Source organism: Bombyx mori, chromosome 15, assembly GCF_030269925.1.
Source record: "Bombyx mori chromosome 15, ASM3026992v2".
Taxonomy (NCBI): Eukaryota; Metazoa; Arthropoda; class Insecta; order Lepidoptera; family Bombycidae; genus Bombyx; species Bombyx mori.
In genome coordinates this window covers 13,979,879-13,999,572 of record NC_085121.1, presented here as the reverse complement: position 1 = coordinate 13,999,572, position 19,694 = coordinate 13,979,879, and the positions used below count along the sequence as shown (strand labels likewise).

At 41.0% G+C, this 19,694-nt stretch overlaps 1 protein-coding gene and 2 non-coding genes across 3 annotated transcripts in view; 1 reads left to right on the top strand and 2 right to left on the bottom strand.

The window, feature by feature from the left end:
• LOC101746276 (uncharacterized) overlaps positions 1 to 19,694 on the top strand; it is a 35,394-nt gene that overhangs the window by 12,616 nt on the left and 3,084 nt on the right. The window contains exons 2-7 of the mRNA XM_004922968.5: positions 13,184 to 13,288; positions 15,137 to 15,415; positions 16,299 to 16,487; positions 17,339 to 17,548; positions 17,875 to 17,958; positions 19,400 to 19,488. Of these exons, the coding sequence (XP_004923025.1) occupies positions 13,190 to 13,288; positions 15,137 to 15,415; positions 16,299 to 16,487; positions 17,339 to 17,548; positions 17,875 to 17,958; positions 19,400 to 19,488 (950 nt within the window). The 5' untranslated portion in view covers positions 13,184 to 13,189. The remainder of the gene's footprint in view (positions 1 to 13,183; positions 13,289 to 15,136; positions 15,416 to 16,298; positions 16,488 to 17,338; positions 17,549 to 17,874; positions 17,959 to 19,399; positions 19,489 to 19,694) is intronic.
• TRNAS-AGA (transfer RNA serine (anticodon AGA)) lies at positions 14,414 to 14,495 on the bottom strand. The gene has a single exon. It is a non-coding gene; the product is annotated as a tRNA-Ser (tRNA).
• On the bottom strand, positions 15,449 to 15,520 carry TRNAT-CGU (transfer RNA threonine (anticodon CGU)). Its single transcript has one exon. It is a non-coding gene; the product is annotated as a tRNA-Thr (tRNA).

Sequence of the window (19,694 nt, the reverse complement as noted above, 5' to 3'; positions counted from 1 at the left end):
GCTTCGGTTTTCTATCTCAGATCTGGACGATCATTAAACTTGAATACAACATTGTGGGAATGGGACTGTAGACAATCCCAATAATTAGATGTACAATAGCTTTTGCTTTATTTTCTCATGATAAAAACGTGTTACATTGGTTACTTTAGACTTTAGAGTGACTACAATCAAATTGAGTGTTACACTTGACGTCTCGTTGCCACTAAATACTTTCCTGGTTTGTCAAACAATTATACTATTCATAGCCTAACTTAAAATATTGAACATCAAGAAGTCTTAAGAAGAACCCGAAAAAAACTGCATCTTGGAATTATTACTAACAATTGACGAGTGACAAGAATGGTCAAGATAAGGAATGAGTATATCAGAGGAAGTGTGAAAGTAGCCCCGGTAATTAACAAATTAAAGAGCGGACGGTTAGCGTGGTATGAACATGTGATGCGTAGAGAGAAGATGCATGTGACTAGGAGATGTATGGAAATGGTATTATAATACAAGGCACAAGGGGAAAGGTCGACTGAAGAAGACATGGATGGAGTGTGTTTTTTTTATTTTTTATTGCTTAGATGAGTGGACGAGCTCACAGCCCACCTGGTATTAAGTGGTTACTGGAGCCCATAGACATCCACAACGTAAATGCGCCACCCACCTTGAGATATAAGTTCTAAGGTCTCAGTATAGTTACAACGGCTGCCCCACCCTTCAAACCGAAACGCATTACTGCTTCACGGCAGAAATAGGCAGGGCGGTGGTACCCACCCGCGCGGACTCACAAGAGGTCCTACCACCAGTAATTACATAAAATATAATTTTGCGGGTTTGATTTTTATAACACGATGTTATTCCTTCACCGTGAAAGTCAATCGTGAACATTTGTTGAGTACGTATTTCATTAGAAAAATTGGTCCCCGCCTGAGATTCGAACACCAGTGCATCGCTCAACACGAGTGCACCGGACGTCTTATCCGTTAGGCCACGACGACTTCAAAATCTACCCTCCTCCTAATCCAAGAGGAAATCCGTGTGGAGGATATCCATTGTCAATTGTGAATAGTTGCTTGTTAAAAGGGGCATCACAATAAAGGGGACGGCCCATTTCAGGCCCAAAGCGGACAATAGATTAGAGAAAAAATACTTAGTGCATTAATTTTGTCATAAATAAATATGCATTTACTTTCTTCCAAATAAGCGCCACTACAGTTTACAATAAGTAGTTTAAAAAAAGTAACTCTATTGAAAAAAACAAGAATTTTATTTTTGCGGGAAAAATATTGCCAACTTCAAAACCTTTTACGTATTAAGTAAACATTTTAAGTATATAAAAAAACATATAAATAAATCATTTTAAATATTATCATTAATCAATCGATTTTAATCGATTTTAAAGACATAAAATAACATCAAAGACATACCCATTGGACTTTAACTTGTTACTATACTTGAGACCTTAGAACTTATATCTCAAGGTGGGTGGCGCATTTACGTTGTGGATGTTTGTGGGTTCCAGTAACCACTTAACACCAGGGTGGCTGTGAGATCGTCCACCCATCTAAGCAATAAAAAAAAACTTAACTTGTATTGTTATTTAAATATGTACAACTAAAACAAAAACATAAAAAATAAAATATAATGTGTACTCGTAAAAAAAAGAGTAAGAAATAAATCCAATATCGGTTATTTAAAAAAATGATCGATATATGAATTTCATGTAATTATTTTTCTTTATACTGACAACACTGATTTTAATCTGACTGACTGACACTTCGCTTGCTGCTTGTGCTTGCGTTCAAAATGGATGTGTTTTGATTTTTCTTCGATTTATTTTGCTTTTATCAATAACGTTTCATACTACGGCTGAAAACCATTGTGTGAATTGTGGTTTTAACCTGACCGAGATTCAAAACCGTGTATATGCTCTCCTGTGCTATTTTTAGATGATTTACTAATTGTGTATGAAGATGAAGAAAATATAGAATAATATAGATATTTAAAGAAGTATGTGTGTTTTTTATACCCTAATAACTACAATTGGATAAAAATACATTAGGAACATCTTAAACATTAAAAAAAGAAAAGTTCTTGAGGTATTTATATAGAAAATTAACCTCAAAACGAGTTTTTTATTTTTATTTTTTTTTTTATAATAGTGGCGTCAATTTCAATATATTTTTTAGATATCTAATACATTTAAGAATTTGAATCAGTCCATTTTTATAGTAATATTTAATGTCCACCTTGGGCCTAGCACACTATGGAGAGTGGGCAATCCCCTTTGGCAATAAATGCGGTTACTAACCTTTACGGTTAGTTGATTTCAAAAATACTTTTACATACAATATTTATTTTAAAATGCTCAAATATGTTTTACTTTTCAATCGAAAATTATCATACAACTGTTTTTCTTTTTAAAAAATCGGTATAATTTTGTGTTTTCTGCGTCCCTCGCTCACGCACTCTTCCCCAGAGAGTTGAAATATAATCAAATCAATGCTCTTCACAATATAGGTATCGATTTGCTAAAATGATTTTTCAAACATACTAACTGAAAATATTTTTTCCTTACCCATTTTAAGCACAGCTCAAAGTGTCTCCCGACTTTTTAATCTTTTTTCCATGCCCATTTTAAATACAGCTCCAACTATCTCCGATTTTTTAACGCCAAGTTATTAAACCCATTAGTACGCTCAATGTGTTTATTTTACTGTCGGCGAGCGCCAGTTTTTCTTCCAGATTTATGGCATCAATTATTCAATTAAAACAGTGTGCATGAACAGTAGTAAATTAAATTGTCTTAATTAAAAATATAATTTTTTTTAGCTTATGCATACGGTTTATACTGAATGTCTTAATACCTAGAATTTTACTACCAGTATATCATTATTGAGACTAGAACCCATGAATGTACGACCAGTTAAATTGGGACGTAATCGGGTATGACGATAATATTTTGATAATGCTACTAAATAATAAATTAAAATTGAATGATAATTTATAATCGAAAAATAAATAATCATAAAAGTAATTAGAAAGGAATAGAAATAATCAACAGGTTGATCAGGAAAGGAACTCTATATTTTTTTTTTTTTTTTTTTTTATTTATTTTTTTTTTTTTTTTTATGATTGAAAGTTTCCTGGTGGCCCGAAGGCCTTTCCAGTTTCACCAGGACAGGTGGGCGAGCAAAGGCTCAGCCAAGAGGGGTGGGATTTGCTAACAACTGCCCGAGCGCCTCCGAAGGAGACCTAACAACTCAAGAGCAATTGTTTCGCGAATGAATCTACTACCGGATCGGAATCGCGACCCGCTGAGAAGATCCGGCGAGAAACTCAGTGGGCTGATGCATGGGTTAGGTTGCACGTCGACCTCTTTGTCGAGTTCGACGAGTACGGTTACCGGGGTCCCTAAGCCTGCCCCTAGTATTAGAGCTGAAGGCATCTAATGCAAAGGTTATTGGATCTGATGGATCCGTAAGGACGTGTCTAGGGCGTCGACGGTGACTGGCTCCTGCATGATCAGGATTCGGGGAGTAGTCAGCGGCGGCAACGATAAGGCGATTATCATGACGCATAGCTTTATCGAAGTATAAGTTCCGACGCTGACTTCATGTATTTCCGAATTGATTCGAGGCCCAGGTCGTTGTGTAGGTCAACGTTCCTCACGAACCACGGAGCCCCGACAGCTAACCTGCAAAAGCGGGATTGTAGGGATTGAAGGGTGTCTATGTGTGTGCGGGCCGCGTGAGCGAACACCACACTCGCGTAAGTCATGACGGGCCTTATGCAAGTTTTGTAAAGTGTCACCTTGTTCCGAAGGGACATTTTACTCCGCTTACAGATCATGGGGTAGAGTCTACCGAGAATAAACGCGGCACGGTCACGGACTGATTTTATATGCGGGCGGAATGTCATCGATGCATCCAGGGTAACGCCCAGGTACTTGACCTTCCTGGCCCAGGGTATGGGTTGTCTAAAGAGAGTAATCGGGGGTGTGAGATTCCTCCTCCTAATCCGGGAGGAAATCCGTGTGGAGCTTCCCCTCTGAAATAGCACCGCAGTACTTTTCGCTGGGTTGATGTCTATGCGCCATTTTCGGAACCACTGTCCTAGGGCTAGGGCTGCGCTCTGAAGCTTTTTCGCGATTAGGGACTTATTTCTACTAGAATAGTAAACAGTCGTGTCGTCGGCGAATAAAGCTAAATGGGTCGGCGGCGACCGGGGAATATCGTTGACGAATAAGCTAAATAGGAGGGGTGAGAGGACAGAGCCTTGCGGGACTCCAGCTGTGAGAGATCGTGGGGAGGAGCGGGTTCCCTCGACTCGATATCGAAAAGAGCGGTTCGACAAGAAGTCCCGTATGATGAGCACGAGACTATCCGGCACGCCCATGTTGAATAGTTTGAAAATCAAACCATTGTGCCAGACTTTGTCGAACGCTTTTGCGACGTCGAAGAAGAGAGCTCCCGTGTATAACGGTTTTGGTCGATTAAGCCCCACAAGAATGTGCTCCGTGAGGCGGTGCACCTGTTGAACGCATGAGTGATTTGTACGGAATCCGAATTGTTCATCGATGAGAATGCCCTTGGATGAGACGAAGTCTCTGAGGCGCTTGTAGAGCAGACGCTCATACAGTTTGCCTAGAGACATGAGGAGGCTAATCGGGCGGTAGCTCGTCGGATGATTTTTTGGTTTACCGGGTTTATGTATGCCGATAACGTCCGCTTCTTTCCACACCGCGGGAAAGATACAGTTCGCCATAGCGGCATTGAAAATAGATGCCAACATCACGATGAGTTGGACGGGTAGAAGTTTAATAACGCGGTTAGATATACAGTCGGAACCGGGAGCCTTGCGAGGACGTAGGTCTTTGATCAAGTCTTTAACTTCTATCGGGGTGACGGGTGGTAACGCATCCGATGGTGGCAAGGAGGCTCTGCGTTCTACCTCACTGTCTACTAATTCTACATGAACAGGGTCCACGGATTGAGTGCTGGGCGTGCACTGGGTTTGCAATGTATCGGCCAGCAGCTCTGCTTTTTCGTCATCATCGAACGCCGCGAGTCGGCCTGAGGGGCCTACGAGGGGGGGCATAGTTACTACCGTATCCGATTTGAGAGTACGAGCTAAGCGGTAGTAAGACCTTTGGGAGGGCGCGAGTCCTTCTAAGAAATCAGACCATCTGGCATCTCGGACTTCGGCGATGCGAGACTTTACGTCGCGTTGTAGGGCACGCATTCGAATACGATTTTCCGCGGTAGGATACCTGTCGTAGGCGCGTATCGAGGCGTTCTTAGCTCTAAGGAGTTCCCTAATATCGTCGGACAATTTGAAGCGGTGAAGGAAGTCCTCCGCTACAACTTGTTTCGATGACCTATCTAATGTCGAGGTGATGTGTGACGTTAAGATGTCTATGGCTTCAGCGGTATCCTGAGGAGACGGGATTGAGTCCGGGTTAAACGGGAGCGATGGTGGATCAGATTCAGCCAGGCTGATGCCCAGCGTGTGCCAATCCACCACAGTCCTCGTGACGGGAACGGAATCGGGAGCGCGACCGAGCTTCATAACGACGGGACGGTGGTCTGAATCTAACTCTGAAACTACTTCGATCGAGTGTAAGCGCAGAGTTACGTTTTTTAATAACGCTATGTCGAGTATATTCGGGCGATGCGCGATATTTAGCGGGTAGTGAGTCGGGGTTAGCGGAGCGACGATATCGAAGGCGAGATCATCGACTAACGCGTCAAGCCGCCTGCCATTCGGGGTTGTGGTGTGTGAGTTCCACCTGATGTGTTTACAATTTAGGTCGCCCGCCAGAATGACAGAGCTCCCCATACCGAGCAGCGCCTCGATATCACTGCTTAGAACGATCTTATCCGGTGGAAGATAAACGGACGCGATAACGATCGGCGCGTGTCCCGTCAGTGAGATTCGGCACACTGATGCTTCGATATTAGCGAGCGCGGGAGGATCGAGCGGGACGCAATGCAGGGCTCTTCTATAGTAAATGACGGTACCACCACCACGGGCAGAGAGCCTGTCGTTCCTGACCATGTTATAGTTCGCGATTTTAGGGTCACGGCGCGCGGGCTTAAGTAGGCTCTCCTGCACTAAAAAGATATCAATTTGATGGTCACGCAAAAAGTCAGAAACCTGATCACGTTGATTTGCGAGACCGTAAGCGTTAAAAAATCCTATCGTTACGGATAGGGGCTTTATTCTACTTATATACGCCATTGATTACCGGCGGAGTGAGGGGAGGACGTACGTATTTAATGACGCGTATACGTCGGCGTATTCCTGCACAACGGCGATAAAGTGTTGTGCAGTGGAGGCAGCGCGAATGGCGTCGCCCAAAGCGTTAACGCGCTCAAAGTTGATCGACTGAAAGAAGTCGATCGCTAAAGCGAGATTTTCGGACGCGGTCGGAGGGCAAGTCGCGGGAGAGGGACGAGTCGCGGGGGCGGGACGAATCGTGGAGGAGGGAGTTGTAGCCGTGTTCGTGTACGGCAGCGGTTTTGCCCAGGCCGAGACACTGGGCACCGCCACCGGAACGAACGCTGGCTTAGCCTGCGACGCAGAGGGTGCCGAGGCTTTGATGTCTGGGCCGGAAGCTCGGAGGCGGTTTTGGCGGGCGACGCGGCGATTTATTTTAGGGGCTCGGGGGCAACCACGGTAATTCGCGGGGTGACCCTGTGTTCGACACAGGACGCAGCTAGGCGGTTCCGTCGCGGTTTTTTGGTCGCGAGCGCAGAGGGCCGTGGCGTGATCGCCCAAACACTTAACACATCGGGGGCGCGCGTGACAGTTACGGGAAGAGTGCCCGTACAATTGACAGTTATGGCACTGGCTAGGAGTGCCTTTTTTATGGGGGGCTTCGACAGCGATACCAGAGAGCCTACAGACGGTCTGTGTGTTAAAGATTTTCTTACCCTCGGGGGTAGGCTGGAGAGCGACTAGAACCATATTATATGGCTCCCTACCGCGACCGGTGTGCATACGGTGCACAGAATTCACTGGTAGGCCTTGTTCTAACAGGTCGGCTTTTACGAGCTCTACATCTAACTCTTTAGGGATTCCGCGTATTACAACGCGGAGTTCGCGCTCCTCCTGGAGCGTATACGTATGGAAACTTATACGCTCCTTACGGAGGTAAGAAGAGAGGGCCCTATGGTCATCGGGTGTTTGAACCTTAATTTGAATGCCGTTCGCGAGGTTACGGGCATTCGTGAAATTGATATTTTTGGCCTTAAGGGCTAGGCAAACTCGATCCCAAGCTGCCTTCTCCTGAAGGATAACCGGGGGAGGGGTCTGGGTTTTATTTTGTGCCACCGGACGCGGCGACGGAGTGGCACGGGCTGGGGGCGCAACGGGAGTCTGAGGGCGGGGGCGCGACGCGTTCACGGCTTTGCTAATTTTAGCGGCCGCGGGAGCTCGAGACTCCGCGGCACGCTTCTTACCCTTCTGTACCAGGGTGAATCCATCCGTCGATGAGGCGGGGGCGAGGTCGACCTCCATGTCCGAGTCAGAGTCGGAGCACGAGGAGGCGGGTGCAGGCGACCTACGAGCAAGTGTAGGTGTTTTAGAGGGCGCGACGGAGGCCGCGGATGATCGCTCAGCTGAAACGATGGTCACGGCGGACGACGCAGCAGCTTTTCTCGCCAGTATAGGCGACACGGGAGCGGCAGGCACGACAGAGGCTGCGGTGCTCAATGCAGAAGCTCTGCACGCAGGTACAGGCGACGCAGGAGCAGCGAGCGCGGCGGAGTCCTCGAGAGGGCTCGCAGTGTGATTGGCCTTGAAGGCCAGAAACTCCGAGGCGAGCTGTGGGTGGCGAAGTCGGAGGAATTCCGCGAATACAGCGTCCATGATCGCTGAGTACCCAGGTGGGGCGGCCCCGGGTCTTGAAAACACTCGCCTTGCGGCGAGGCCCCAACTTCTCGGACCTGAGCGGTTCTATTGAACACAGGTGGCAATGCGGCGCGATTACTACAGGACAAAGAAAAAGCACAACAAAACAGAAATTACGAAAAGAAACAAAACAAATAAATACTTGCAGGAAGCCACTTTGTCGGCAAATGTTCCACGAACACAAAAATAACTAAAACAAAACAAATAAAAGCTTCCAGGAAACACACTTGGTCGGCAGATGTATCACGAACACAGGCCGCGCGAACAATGGCCGGGCTAACAAAAGCCGGGCGAACAAAGACCGGGCGATCGAGTGGACGATGAGCACGTCCGCACGTGACGGGTGCCTCTATCGGAATGGAACTCTATAAGCGCTCAGTGATGATTCTGTGAAATTACGACCAAAGTTATGCGAATAGATTTTACTTAATGATTCTAAACTATTAACATTCTCATCGTCGTATAGTATTTAATTACAAAAAAAATATTACGTACAGTCTTTTAATAAAATGGCAAGAATTTCTTCATCAAAAGTCAACTAGCGACAAGCTACATATTTTATACAACATTGTAAACTGCGATGTTTTCACACAAACGAGTTGTCGTATCACCTGCTCCGTGTGTCTGTGCGATTATAATTAATGCTCCAATGCACAAATAATTAAAGGCGATTGCATCCAACAGAGATGCGAATGTTGCGATGGATGTGTGGAGTAACGAGAATGGATAGAATACGGAATGAATATCTTAGAGGAAGTCTGAAAGTGGCACCTGTGACAGAGAAGCTGAGGAGTGCACGTTTGGGATGGTATGGACATGTGATGAGACGAAATGAAAATGAGGTTGTTAAGAGAGTGTTAACTATAAATGTGGAAGGATTTAGAGGAAGAGGTAGACTTAAGAAGAAATGGATGGATTGTGTGAAAGACGATATGGGTAGGAGGGGAGTGAGCAAAGAAATGGTATATGATAGAAGAGTATGGAAAGAGAAAACATGTTGCGCCGACCCCAGGTGACTGGGAGAAGGGCAGGATAATGATGATGCACAAATAATGAATGACAAGTAAAATAAGCTTAAGAAATTAAGATTATCCCTCGCAACTACCTAGCCTTCTCGCATTTGCACAACCTAATACCTGTTTCTTTTAGCTAAATATCTAATATAGTTTCCATTTGCCAAACTGATACAGTTAGTTGTATTTGGTGACTAAAAAGTTTAATAAGCAGAGTAAGTGTGTTGTGATTTTATAATTAAAATAAGTGTAGTGTTAGAATTGATATGTACATGTTTGATTGCGAATCACGAGGTGCGTTAACTTAAATTAGACTGCATGGTATAATGATGCCTTTGCCTTTCCAGTTGGAAAAATAGAACTATTACTACTTAATTTTGACATTTAAGTGTCATGAGTTTGACAATAAAAACCGCTAGGATGAAACTGAAATAGCCTCTCAAGGCTATCAGCATCTTATTAATTATATGCTATCAGCATTTAAAATTAGGAATTATTTTAAAGCATCATTTAAAAAAAAATTACGTTCTGGATTTCTTTTCTTTATTCCCTATACGTGTGGGAAATTTCATACTCCTCCGTCCGTGCAAGTTTCGTAAAAAGGGGTACAAAGTTTTTGTTTCACTTATTACCTAATATATAGATTATAAGTTTTTCATTGAACAATTGAGGTGGAATTGATATATTACCGGTGTTACTGTAAGACCATTAGGGCCAAAAAGCTCACGAGAGGCGAACGCGCTTCGGAGAATATAGCGTGGGTAGACCTCCTACGATTTGGACCGACTGCCTTCTGGGTGTCGCGGGAGTCCACTGGATACAGGCAACGCAGGACCGGTCATTGTGGCGAATCTTGGGAATCTGTTGGCTGATGAATATAATGAGGACAACGACGTTGATTGTATTGAACTGGACCTATTGTGGGCCCTGTACTCTCCTGCCATGTTCTATAGCGAAACATTCTAAACATAGACTTACTGTTGTCATGAGACATCAACCGATATCTTTGGACTCCAATGTCCCATCAACTCTTCTGTTATATTCAGGCAATTTATCGTCGAAATAGGTGTTTTAAAATAAAATCTTGTATACACCCACTAGACGATTCCATGCCTTATTCTATGAGAGAACTCATTACGCAAGGGGCAGATGAGTGCGCGCCGCAAGGCCACGAGGTCAACGACCAGACCAGCCTCCAATGATTGATGGAGAAATATAAGCAAACTAACGCTTCTAAACACAACATGACTTTTTATGTTGTTATCTGAAGCTTAATGAAACATTAAACTTGAAGTTAAAATTTGTTGACTGTAGGATTTTTTTTATTGCTTAGGGGGGTGGATGAGCTCACAGCCCACCTGATGTTAAGTGGTCAATGGAGCCTATAGACATCAACAACGTAAATGCGCCACCCACCTTGAGATATAAGTTCTAAGGTCTCAAGTAAAGCTACAACTGCTGCCTCACCCTTCAAACCGAAGCGCATTACTGCTTCACGACAGAAATAGGCAAGGTGGTGGTACCTACCCGCGCGGACTCTCAAGAAGTCCTACCACCAGTACAAGGATCCCTCAAATGATTTCAGAGAGCAATTTTATACAGCTAATTGTATCTGGAAATGTTGAAATGAAATGTTATTGTTTTGCAAGCACGAGTGGTACCCAAATTTCTAACTACTTCTGTAAAAATATCTGTAATAGCGATTATTTTGATGCCAAACGAGTGGAAACCACGATATGTCCTGTTTCAGTCGCGAAGCGGTTGTTGGTTGCAACTTTAACCGATATCTGTGAGTTTTTTAACACCCATTTAAGCAAATAGATTAAACTTGATAATTTCGTCAAACTTGGTCGTAGGGGGAAAAGTAGATGCCAGAATACCTCCCTCTCCTAGGCGTAGGAGAGACCAAATAACTGACCTGACTGACCTCTCATAACAGTCCGGCCATCTGAATCTAATAGAGAATTGCTTTTAGGCACGATCTTCACAAATAAAGAAAACGACCAAGAAGAGACAATTTTCATCCATTCAGTTAATAACCCCAAAGAAACCGATTGACACAGAGCTTTAGTTGAGGATTCATGTTTAATAAAAATTATTTAAACGGTTTAATCCCACGTTTTACCATTTCGCACGTATCAAATACTTTACGGTTTTCCTGGTCGCAAACCAACAAAGTGTTATACGTCGACATTTGAATATTGTTCTGACTAGTGTATATTTATCTGTTATTTGTTTACAAAAAGTTTGCGTGGGGAAACTCTACAGCCAACCATTACACTTTTATTATACTGAGACTGTAACTCGTCCCGCATTCGACGAGAACAGTGGCCGATGCTCGCATCGTCTAAAAACACCGAGTGGATCGGGAGAATTGAATAGGAAATGTTAATAATATGAGTATGAACCGCACTATCACTCACAAACAGACATCTAACAATAACTTTAGATACACGATTGTGTATGATCGTTAAAATAACGGCTGCTATATTTTATTGCAGCGCCTGAGTGCTTCGTTTTATGTTTGCACTTAAATATTATTTTATTGGTTGTATTAAAACTTCCTTTTATAATTTAGCACCAATTGGTTAATTCCGTATCGAGTTGTTTTTTTTTTCCCTATTTGCATCCTTAAACCAAAAAAAGGCCAGGTTTATTATTAATATTTACTGCATAGATGACCTAACCAACTCACGGCCTGTCTCGTTTTAAGTGATCATCAAATTCTATGGACATCGCAACGCGAATGTCTTTCTTTATCCTTCGTGAAACATTCGAAGTTACAATTCGTCAAGTATCAAATTGTAAATTAACTACTTCACTATTAAAACGAGAAAACATAATCGATTCGCGGGTCGCGATTCCGATCCGGTAGTAGATTCATTCGTTAAGCAGTTGATCTTGAGTTGTTAGGTCTCCTTTGGAAGCGCTCGGGTAGCTGTTAGCAAATCCCACCCCTCCTGGCTGAGCCCTTGCTCGCCCACATGTCCTGGTGAAACTGGAAAGGCCTCAGGGCCACCAGTAATCCTTTAAACATAAAAAAAAGGATTCGCGGCAGTAAATTGGCAGAATCGTACCTACCCATAGAAGCTTACCATATGCTCTAAAACCGGAAATTATAGAAAATGAAATTGCGCATTTGTATTTCATCACACGATTTTCTTTCTTCATCGTGGAAGTCGTTCGTAAATACAATACGTGAGTGTATAAAGAAAATGTAAAAAAAAAACCTGTCTGCGGGATTTGAACACTTAACATAGTCGCATCGCTTGATACCAGTAAATCGTGTTCCGTATCATTCTACCACCACTGCAATTACGGTCCATCTAAGATTAGACAACTGAATAGTAAAATAGAGAATTATTACTGGTGGTAGGACCTCTTGTGAGTCCGCGCGGGTAGGTACCACCACCCTGCCTATTTCTGCCGTGAAGCAGTAACCAGACCTTAGAACCTATAATATCTCAAGGTTTCCGTGTGGTCCCATTTCAATTTAGTCCAGTTCTGATTATGGTATCCTTGAGAAAACCATATAAGTCTTATATTTGCATTAAGTACGTGGGCGACAAATAGATAAATAACTCAATATCACGCCAACCGATTTCGATGATTATTGTTTTCTATTTGAAGTCGGTTTTTGTTAAAGCATGTCTATTTACAATAATTTTGTGTACAATAAAGCGTATTCTCTCTCTCTGTAAAGGTTATGTTGCATTATAGATATATAACCTCTATATGATTTATGACAAATCTTATAATCAAGTGACATAAATGGTATTTTGAATATTGAAACCACAGATTATACACTTAATATTTGAATTGAAACATTAGAAGAAGAAACATTAGAAATATTAAAACATTTTTGAATATTGAAATATAAAAAGCAATAGCTTTAAATGTTGTTTCTCTTTATAAAGCAACTCAGTTTATGCTATAGTTTTATTGGGCTAAGCTTTATTTTAACCAGTCACCGTCCTCGTCGAACCCGTCGCTTGCCACGAAGGGTTCGACGAGCGAATTAGCCCACAGACACAGCCCACTGAGTTTCTCGTCGGATCTTCTCAGTGGGTCGCGTTTCCGATCCAGTGGTAGATTCTGCGAAGCACTGCCATTGTTAGGGCCAGTGTTAGCAACACTTCGGTTTGAGCCCCGTGAGCTGACCTACATGTTAGGGCGAAGCTGAAATAGCCTCTTATGGCTATCAGCATAGGTACGAAAAAAATGTTATTTTAAATGTGAATAAAATAATACATTATACATATTTACAGGTCAAAATGCAGAGTCCTATACTGATATTGTTAGCTGCCTGCGTCAGCGTTCGCGCCATCGATGGCTCTGACAGCAAGTTTATGAAGGACTACGCCATGTTGAAGGTGAGTCCTTGCCAATGTAACTATGTACTAAATACTTACAACATACGTATTACTCATTAGAAGTACATACTGATACTGCTATTGAATATTGATGAATCATGAAATCTTTTAGCGTTCAAAAGAAGTATAATGCGGTTTGAAAATGCAAAAGTATAATTTAAAAAAAAACGAATCGAAAAACATATTTAAATCGGAAACCGAAGTAAAAATTAATTTAACCTTTTTGTTATTTTCCTGTTGATACTGATCAGGATATCAGAACGGAGTTATGCAATTATTATAATTATTGTTATGTCTTCGATGCGTGCGTAAATTTTCAAGTTAATCTGACATTTTGAAGTCGGTAAAAATTACGTTCAAAGATCCGCAATACATATATCGAGGGCTAAGGCTGTTTGGGTGAAGCGTCATTTTTGCAACTTTACAGGAGAGTCATTTAAAAGTTTAAATTTTGGCAAAAATATCATAATAAAAATATATATATTATAAAAGATCATATCATTACTGAGGGTAGGACGTCTTAGTTGTCCGCGCGGATAGGTACCCTGCCTATTTCTGCCGTGAAACAGTAATGCGTTTCGGTTTGAAGGGCAACCGTTGTACTGTTAAAACGGAGATTTACAACTTATGTCTCGAGGTGGATGGCGGCATTTACGTTGTAGATGTCTTTGGGCTTCGGTTACCACTTTACACCAGATTAGCCGTGAGCTCGTCCACTCAGCTAAGAAATTAAAAAAATATTCCGCTATATGAATGCAGTAAACTTAATTGAAGTTCAACTAAAGTTGTTGCAAAGTACGACTTTATAATTTCATTTTATATTTATATTCATAAAAACATCGAACTATTGATGCTAATACCAGATAAACCACACACAAAATTACAATTATCAATGTCGCTTAAACCAAATAGTCTTTCACCCCTCGATATCTTTGCACGTAATACATAGCAAGTTAATAAGAGCGTGTATTGGTCATTTTGAAATTGCTGAATTAAAAGGGCATCTTTTTAGCGTTGCTAAGCTTATGATTGAAATTTTATTTATTATTTTTATTCATGAAATAAATAGCTACTTTTATTGGCGTTGATAAAAAAAGTAGTTTCAATATCAAAAAAGAAATACGACGCAGTCGGTAGGATTCGAACCTACGCTCCCAGAGGGAATCTGATTTCTAGTCAGACGCCTTAACCGCTCGGCCACGACTGCCATATACAAATGCAATGAATTTACAATACCAATACTTTTTTATTTGTAAATAAAAAATAATAACTTATTTACTGTTTTACTGACAGCTTCATGTCTTTATTAAGAAAAAAATTGCGCGGTGAAATATCGCTGTGCGGAAAACAAGGCCTTATTCCACGAATCAAATCAAATCAAATCAAAAAAATTTTTGATTTAATTTGATTTTGATTTGACATAATCCACGGACTTTTTTTACGGTTTTTACTATTAAATTTTTTTCAGTTCGGTCGCGCAGCAAAATCCCTATCTCCTCCAAGCCTGCCGTAAGGAACATCGTTCCAAAAGTAATTTAGGTACAATAAAGAATAAGTGTATTATCTATGTTTACAATCAAAATGTCGTCATCGAAATTTACTCTGCTGACCGATTGGTGTAAACTGTAAACATATAATCTATTACTTGACATAACACTTTCTGGTCCTAAGACGCACTTAGACATGGCGAAGCTTGACTGCCCAATTAACATAAAAAAAAAACATTTTACTAAAGCTATACAAATATTACGTAACGACAACACGATTTGAAATTAGTAGTTTATCAGTAATTTGTACGTCAGAAATTTAAAACCAATTTTTAACGATATAACAAATTCTCATTCGCAGATCTACGAAAGCTGTTTCGGTTCTAATTTACTGAAACAGATCACAAAGGAGCTAAGAGACGCTTACTCAAAATGTTCAACAACGCCATCTATGAAGCAAACGCAGAACTCTTTGCCGTCTTACCTGAGTAACTTGGCGCCTGGCTTCGCTATGGATCCGACGCAGTCCAACGTCAAGCACACAGATGGCGCTATACAAAATGATGAAAACGATTTACCCAATCAAGAAGCTCCGCAATCACAGAAAGTCGGCGGGATATTCGCTTTTCGACCTCAAGGGGTAAAATAAAACAAAACGTTTTCACTAGCCGTGTGCCTCCTGTGAGGATTGAACTCACGACCCCTGGTTTACGAGACCAGTGCTCTACCACTGAGCTAAAGAGGCGATGAAGACACCTTCGAAATTATAGAATACTTTAGTAAACTAACTTTATTTAATCAATTATTTTATTAGGTTTTTATCTTAATATTGTTCTAAAGGTATATACGGATGATTTTTTTCCACTAACTAATAGTTGGTAGCCTAAGGAGCTATTCTAGCTACTACAGCACAGACCGGTAGGTGAACTCACGGGCTCAACCTCCGAAAATTGCTAACACTGGTCACAGCAAGAGCAGTGCTTTGCTGAATTTACCACCTGATCCAAATTGCGACCCATTGAGAAGGTCCGTTGAGAAACGCAGTTAGCTGTGTCTATGGGCTAGGTTGCATGTCAAATTCTTCGTTGAATACAAGTCCATGCTTTGTGAGCACCTAAGAGTGGATCTGGAGGATCCGACAAGACATGTCTTGGGCAATGATGGGTTTGCGTTGCACCATCGCCTGGGTCGAATATGTAATTACAGGCGGCCACGATAAAAAGGTGATCATGAATTACAATCTAGCTATCAGATAAAAGAACAGAACTAACTACCTTGTCGGACAATATTATGTGCAAATGTAAAGTCAATAATATAATTTGACCTAGTAAATGAACTATGTAGAAAATTAGTGATGTCCATGGACATCAACAAAAAAATTACATCAGTACAAACATTGTTAATAGAAAACCGATTATGAAATACCAACCACGACTTCTAGGCATTCAGATAAACCATTGCACACGAACAAACAAAATCACAAGCATCCACGTTTTATACATTATATAACATTAATGCCGCAGGTTCCATTCCCTCAACCCGGAATGTCGCCATTCATGATGCCGGCCGGGCCGCAATTCCGCCCGTATAACCCGGCCATGTTCCAGCTGCCTTACCAGGGCTACCTGCCCCCGGGACTACCCTACAACCCCTACTATCCTCCGTACCAGTTCTACCAGCAACAGCCCTACGTCGGAGCCAATCGGATGTCTGTAAGTTTTCAATAAGAATTGCTTGATAACATACCAGCGTTCAGAAGGTGGGACCATTGAAATACTAGCATCATAGTCGGTTTGTCAATACTTTCATAAAAAAGAATTCCACATGGTCATGTGATAGATGTTCTCCATAGTTTGCGAACTGAGACTTGGCGCCGTTAATCCGGGATTTAGTAAGGTCTTGTTCTAGTATTGAAATACTAGCTTAATGCCAAATTAGATACCTGAGTACCAGGTTGCTTGGATCGGAAACGGTGGGCTCCACCAGACACCACTAAAAGATGCAACCCAAGCGTCCAATTAGAAGTCGCCGTGGCCTAAAGGATATGACGCCCAGTGTATTCGTATCGAGCGATGCGGCGGTGCCGGTGTTCGAATCCCGCAGGCTGTCACCAATTTTTCTAATGAAATACGTACTTAATAAATGCTCACTAAAAACTATCACGTTATAGAAATAACATCATATTATAATAAAAATCAAACACGTAAAATTATAATTTGCGTAAAAAATTGTTTCCTACCTAAGCTGATAGCCTTGAGAAGCTATTTCAGCGTAACCTTAACTAGTAGGTGAGCTCACGGGGCTCAAACCTGACGACGTTGCTAACACGAACCCTAGCAAGAGCCGTGCTTCGCAGAATCTACCACCGGAGAAACTCAGTGGGCTGTGTCTATGGATTAGTTCACTTATCGAATTCTTCGTCGTAAGCGAAGAATTCGACGAGGACAGTGTCTGGTGCGGATCCGACTAAACATGGTTCGAGTGACGGCGGCTTAGGATAAGAACCCCACATAATTATCGCTTTGTTTCCTATTAAAATACGACGTGAAAAATAATTTGACAGCGCCAAATCGGTCTTCGAACTCGACTGGGACTCCACGCGCCGCGCTCCGTCAATCACAACGTGACCTGCGTGATGCAGGAACTGGGTTACGTGGACGACAACATGGAACCGAACTTCGAACATATCAGAGCGAGGATCGGCAGCCTACCGGTCTCGGATGAACTCAAAGGCGACATCCAAGAGGGCCTTCAGTTCTGTCAGAAGTTTTCGGTAAAGATATTTATATTAACAAACTTCGCCTATTTTTAATTTGTTATTGAGCCCTTAATCCTTTCACTCTTGTTTCACTCTATGTCTGCTGCGATCTTATATTCAGACTGAAAAGCCTTATAAATAATTGAGACCTCATGTCTCAGTATAGAAGGCGATATCGTGATATCTATGGACATCAGAAACCAATTGACAATTAAAACAAAGATATGTTGTCAATGATACGCTTAACAGTCTTAGTTTTGACCCAAATAAAATCTAGGTACCCGTCTAGTCTTCTTTTGTTATTAATATAATTTTGAACAGTTTATTCGTACTTTCTCCAGCAATGCGTTCCGGAAGAGAAGCGTGATATAGTAGCCAGACCACAGGAACAGATCAGATCGATTTTCTTCTTCAGATGCTACAAGGTAAGAATTATTTTTAAATCCTCAGCGTAATGTATTAATATATTCCTTTTAATACTGTATAAACTATTATATGTATGTATATATGTATGTATGTAAGTGTGTATATATGTATGTATATACTTTTTTTGTGTATGTATTTGTAACTTAATATAAATTTCATTGCACCTAGCACTATTCACTCTACACTACCTTTGGTTAACTGGTAGAGAATGCCTTAGGCATTAAGTCCGCCAATGTAAATTTTACATGAAGTGTAATAAATAAATAATGTTTGAATACGGCGTTTCTTAAATATGTTTCGATACACATTGACGCGAAGAGAAACTTTAACTAAAATCCCCCAGTAACTAAATCGATTTATTTATGTGTTTCGTTAGCTATTAAAGAACACAAGATATTTGACAAATGCCCAAATCACGCCAATGACATTTTCAAGATAAATTTTAATATGTACAAATTCCGATAAATAATATTCGGACCATCTACTAAGCAATTACACTCGCTCGGTAGAAGATATTTCTTCCCTTTCTCTGTTGTTCTTCCCAAATATGTTTTAACCACATCTATTATCTGTCAACACACATTTCACTCAATTCATATTTTTTTATATTTCGCCTATCTAAATACATTGACTACAAATATTTCATAAATCGGGACATAGGCTTCTTAGAAAAAGAGAGAGGTTCGATATCGGAGACATTATCAAGAAAAAACTTGTAACATTTGTTTTCATTTTACTTCGCGATTTTTCAAATTAAAAATATAAAGTTTAAAAAATTAATAAATATTAAGCAAACAGAGATTTATTGATTGGAATATTATTAGTTATAAAGACGCTCTCTGTTCTTTCTGCGTGAAAAGAAACGTAAGCGTCAGTAAGCGTTTCAGTGTTTGACCGCGAAAACTGTACAATATAACCTATTCGAAACATTGGAAATCATAAAACGAGGACTTTTTGGCGGGAACGCGAGGAGTGAAGTTGTGTGATTTGTTTTATTTTGTGTTTCTTCAGGTTTAAATGTGTAATAACGGTGGTTTATTAACTGTTTATTATCTGTGAAAGTGCACAAATGTGGGAAAATGAAACAAAGCCGCTGGACGTAACTTCTCTGGATCCTCCAATAAGTCCACAAAAAAGTCTCAGTAAATGACCACCATTTTACTGAGGTTATATTTCATCCCATATCATCTCATCTCATTTCATATGATTTCATTTCATTTCATTTCATATTATTATTTTTCATTTAAAAATATATATAAAAGATTAGGCTGTATGGTACCTTTGCCTTTCCAATTGGAAAAAAAAACGACTACTAGGTACTCATAAAACGAAAATAATAATTGAATATATATATAATATGTGAGGCGCGAAAACGAAAAATATGTAGTACAATGGAAATTGCACTAAAATTACGTACTCTTAAAGACCAATTTTCAACAGCACAAGAAACTAGAGGCGTGCATCATGAAGGACATCAATGAACACTTCGCCAAGGAATACGCTTTCGACCACGAGACGCCCGATTTCGCGTGAGTTCTAATCTAACTACCAAGGTTCACTTTGTAGCCGAAATTCGACCTTTATTATAGGTGCTCCAAGATTGAGATTACATTTTTGGTGTTAGAATTTTTATGACGTTAAAACTAGTCGATCAAAAATGAAAACCGACTTCGAAGAAATAAAATGAGAATATCGTGAATGTACTTTCGAAGTAAGATAGCTCAAGAACCACTGG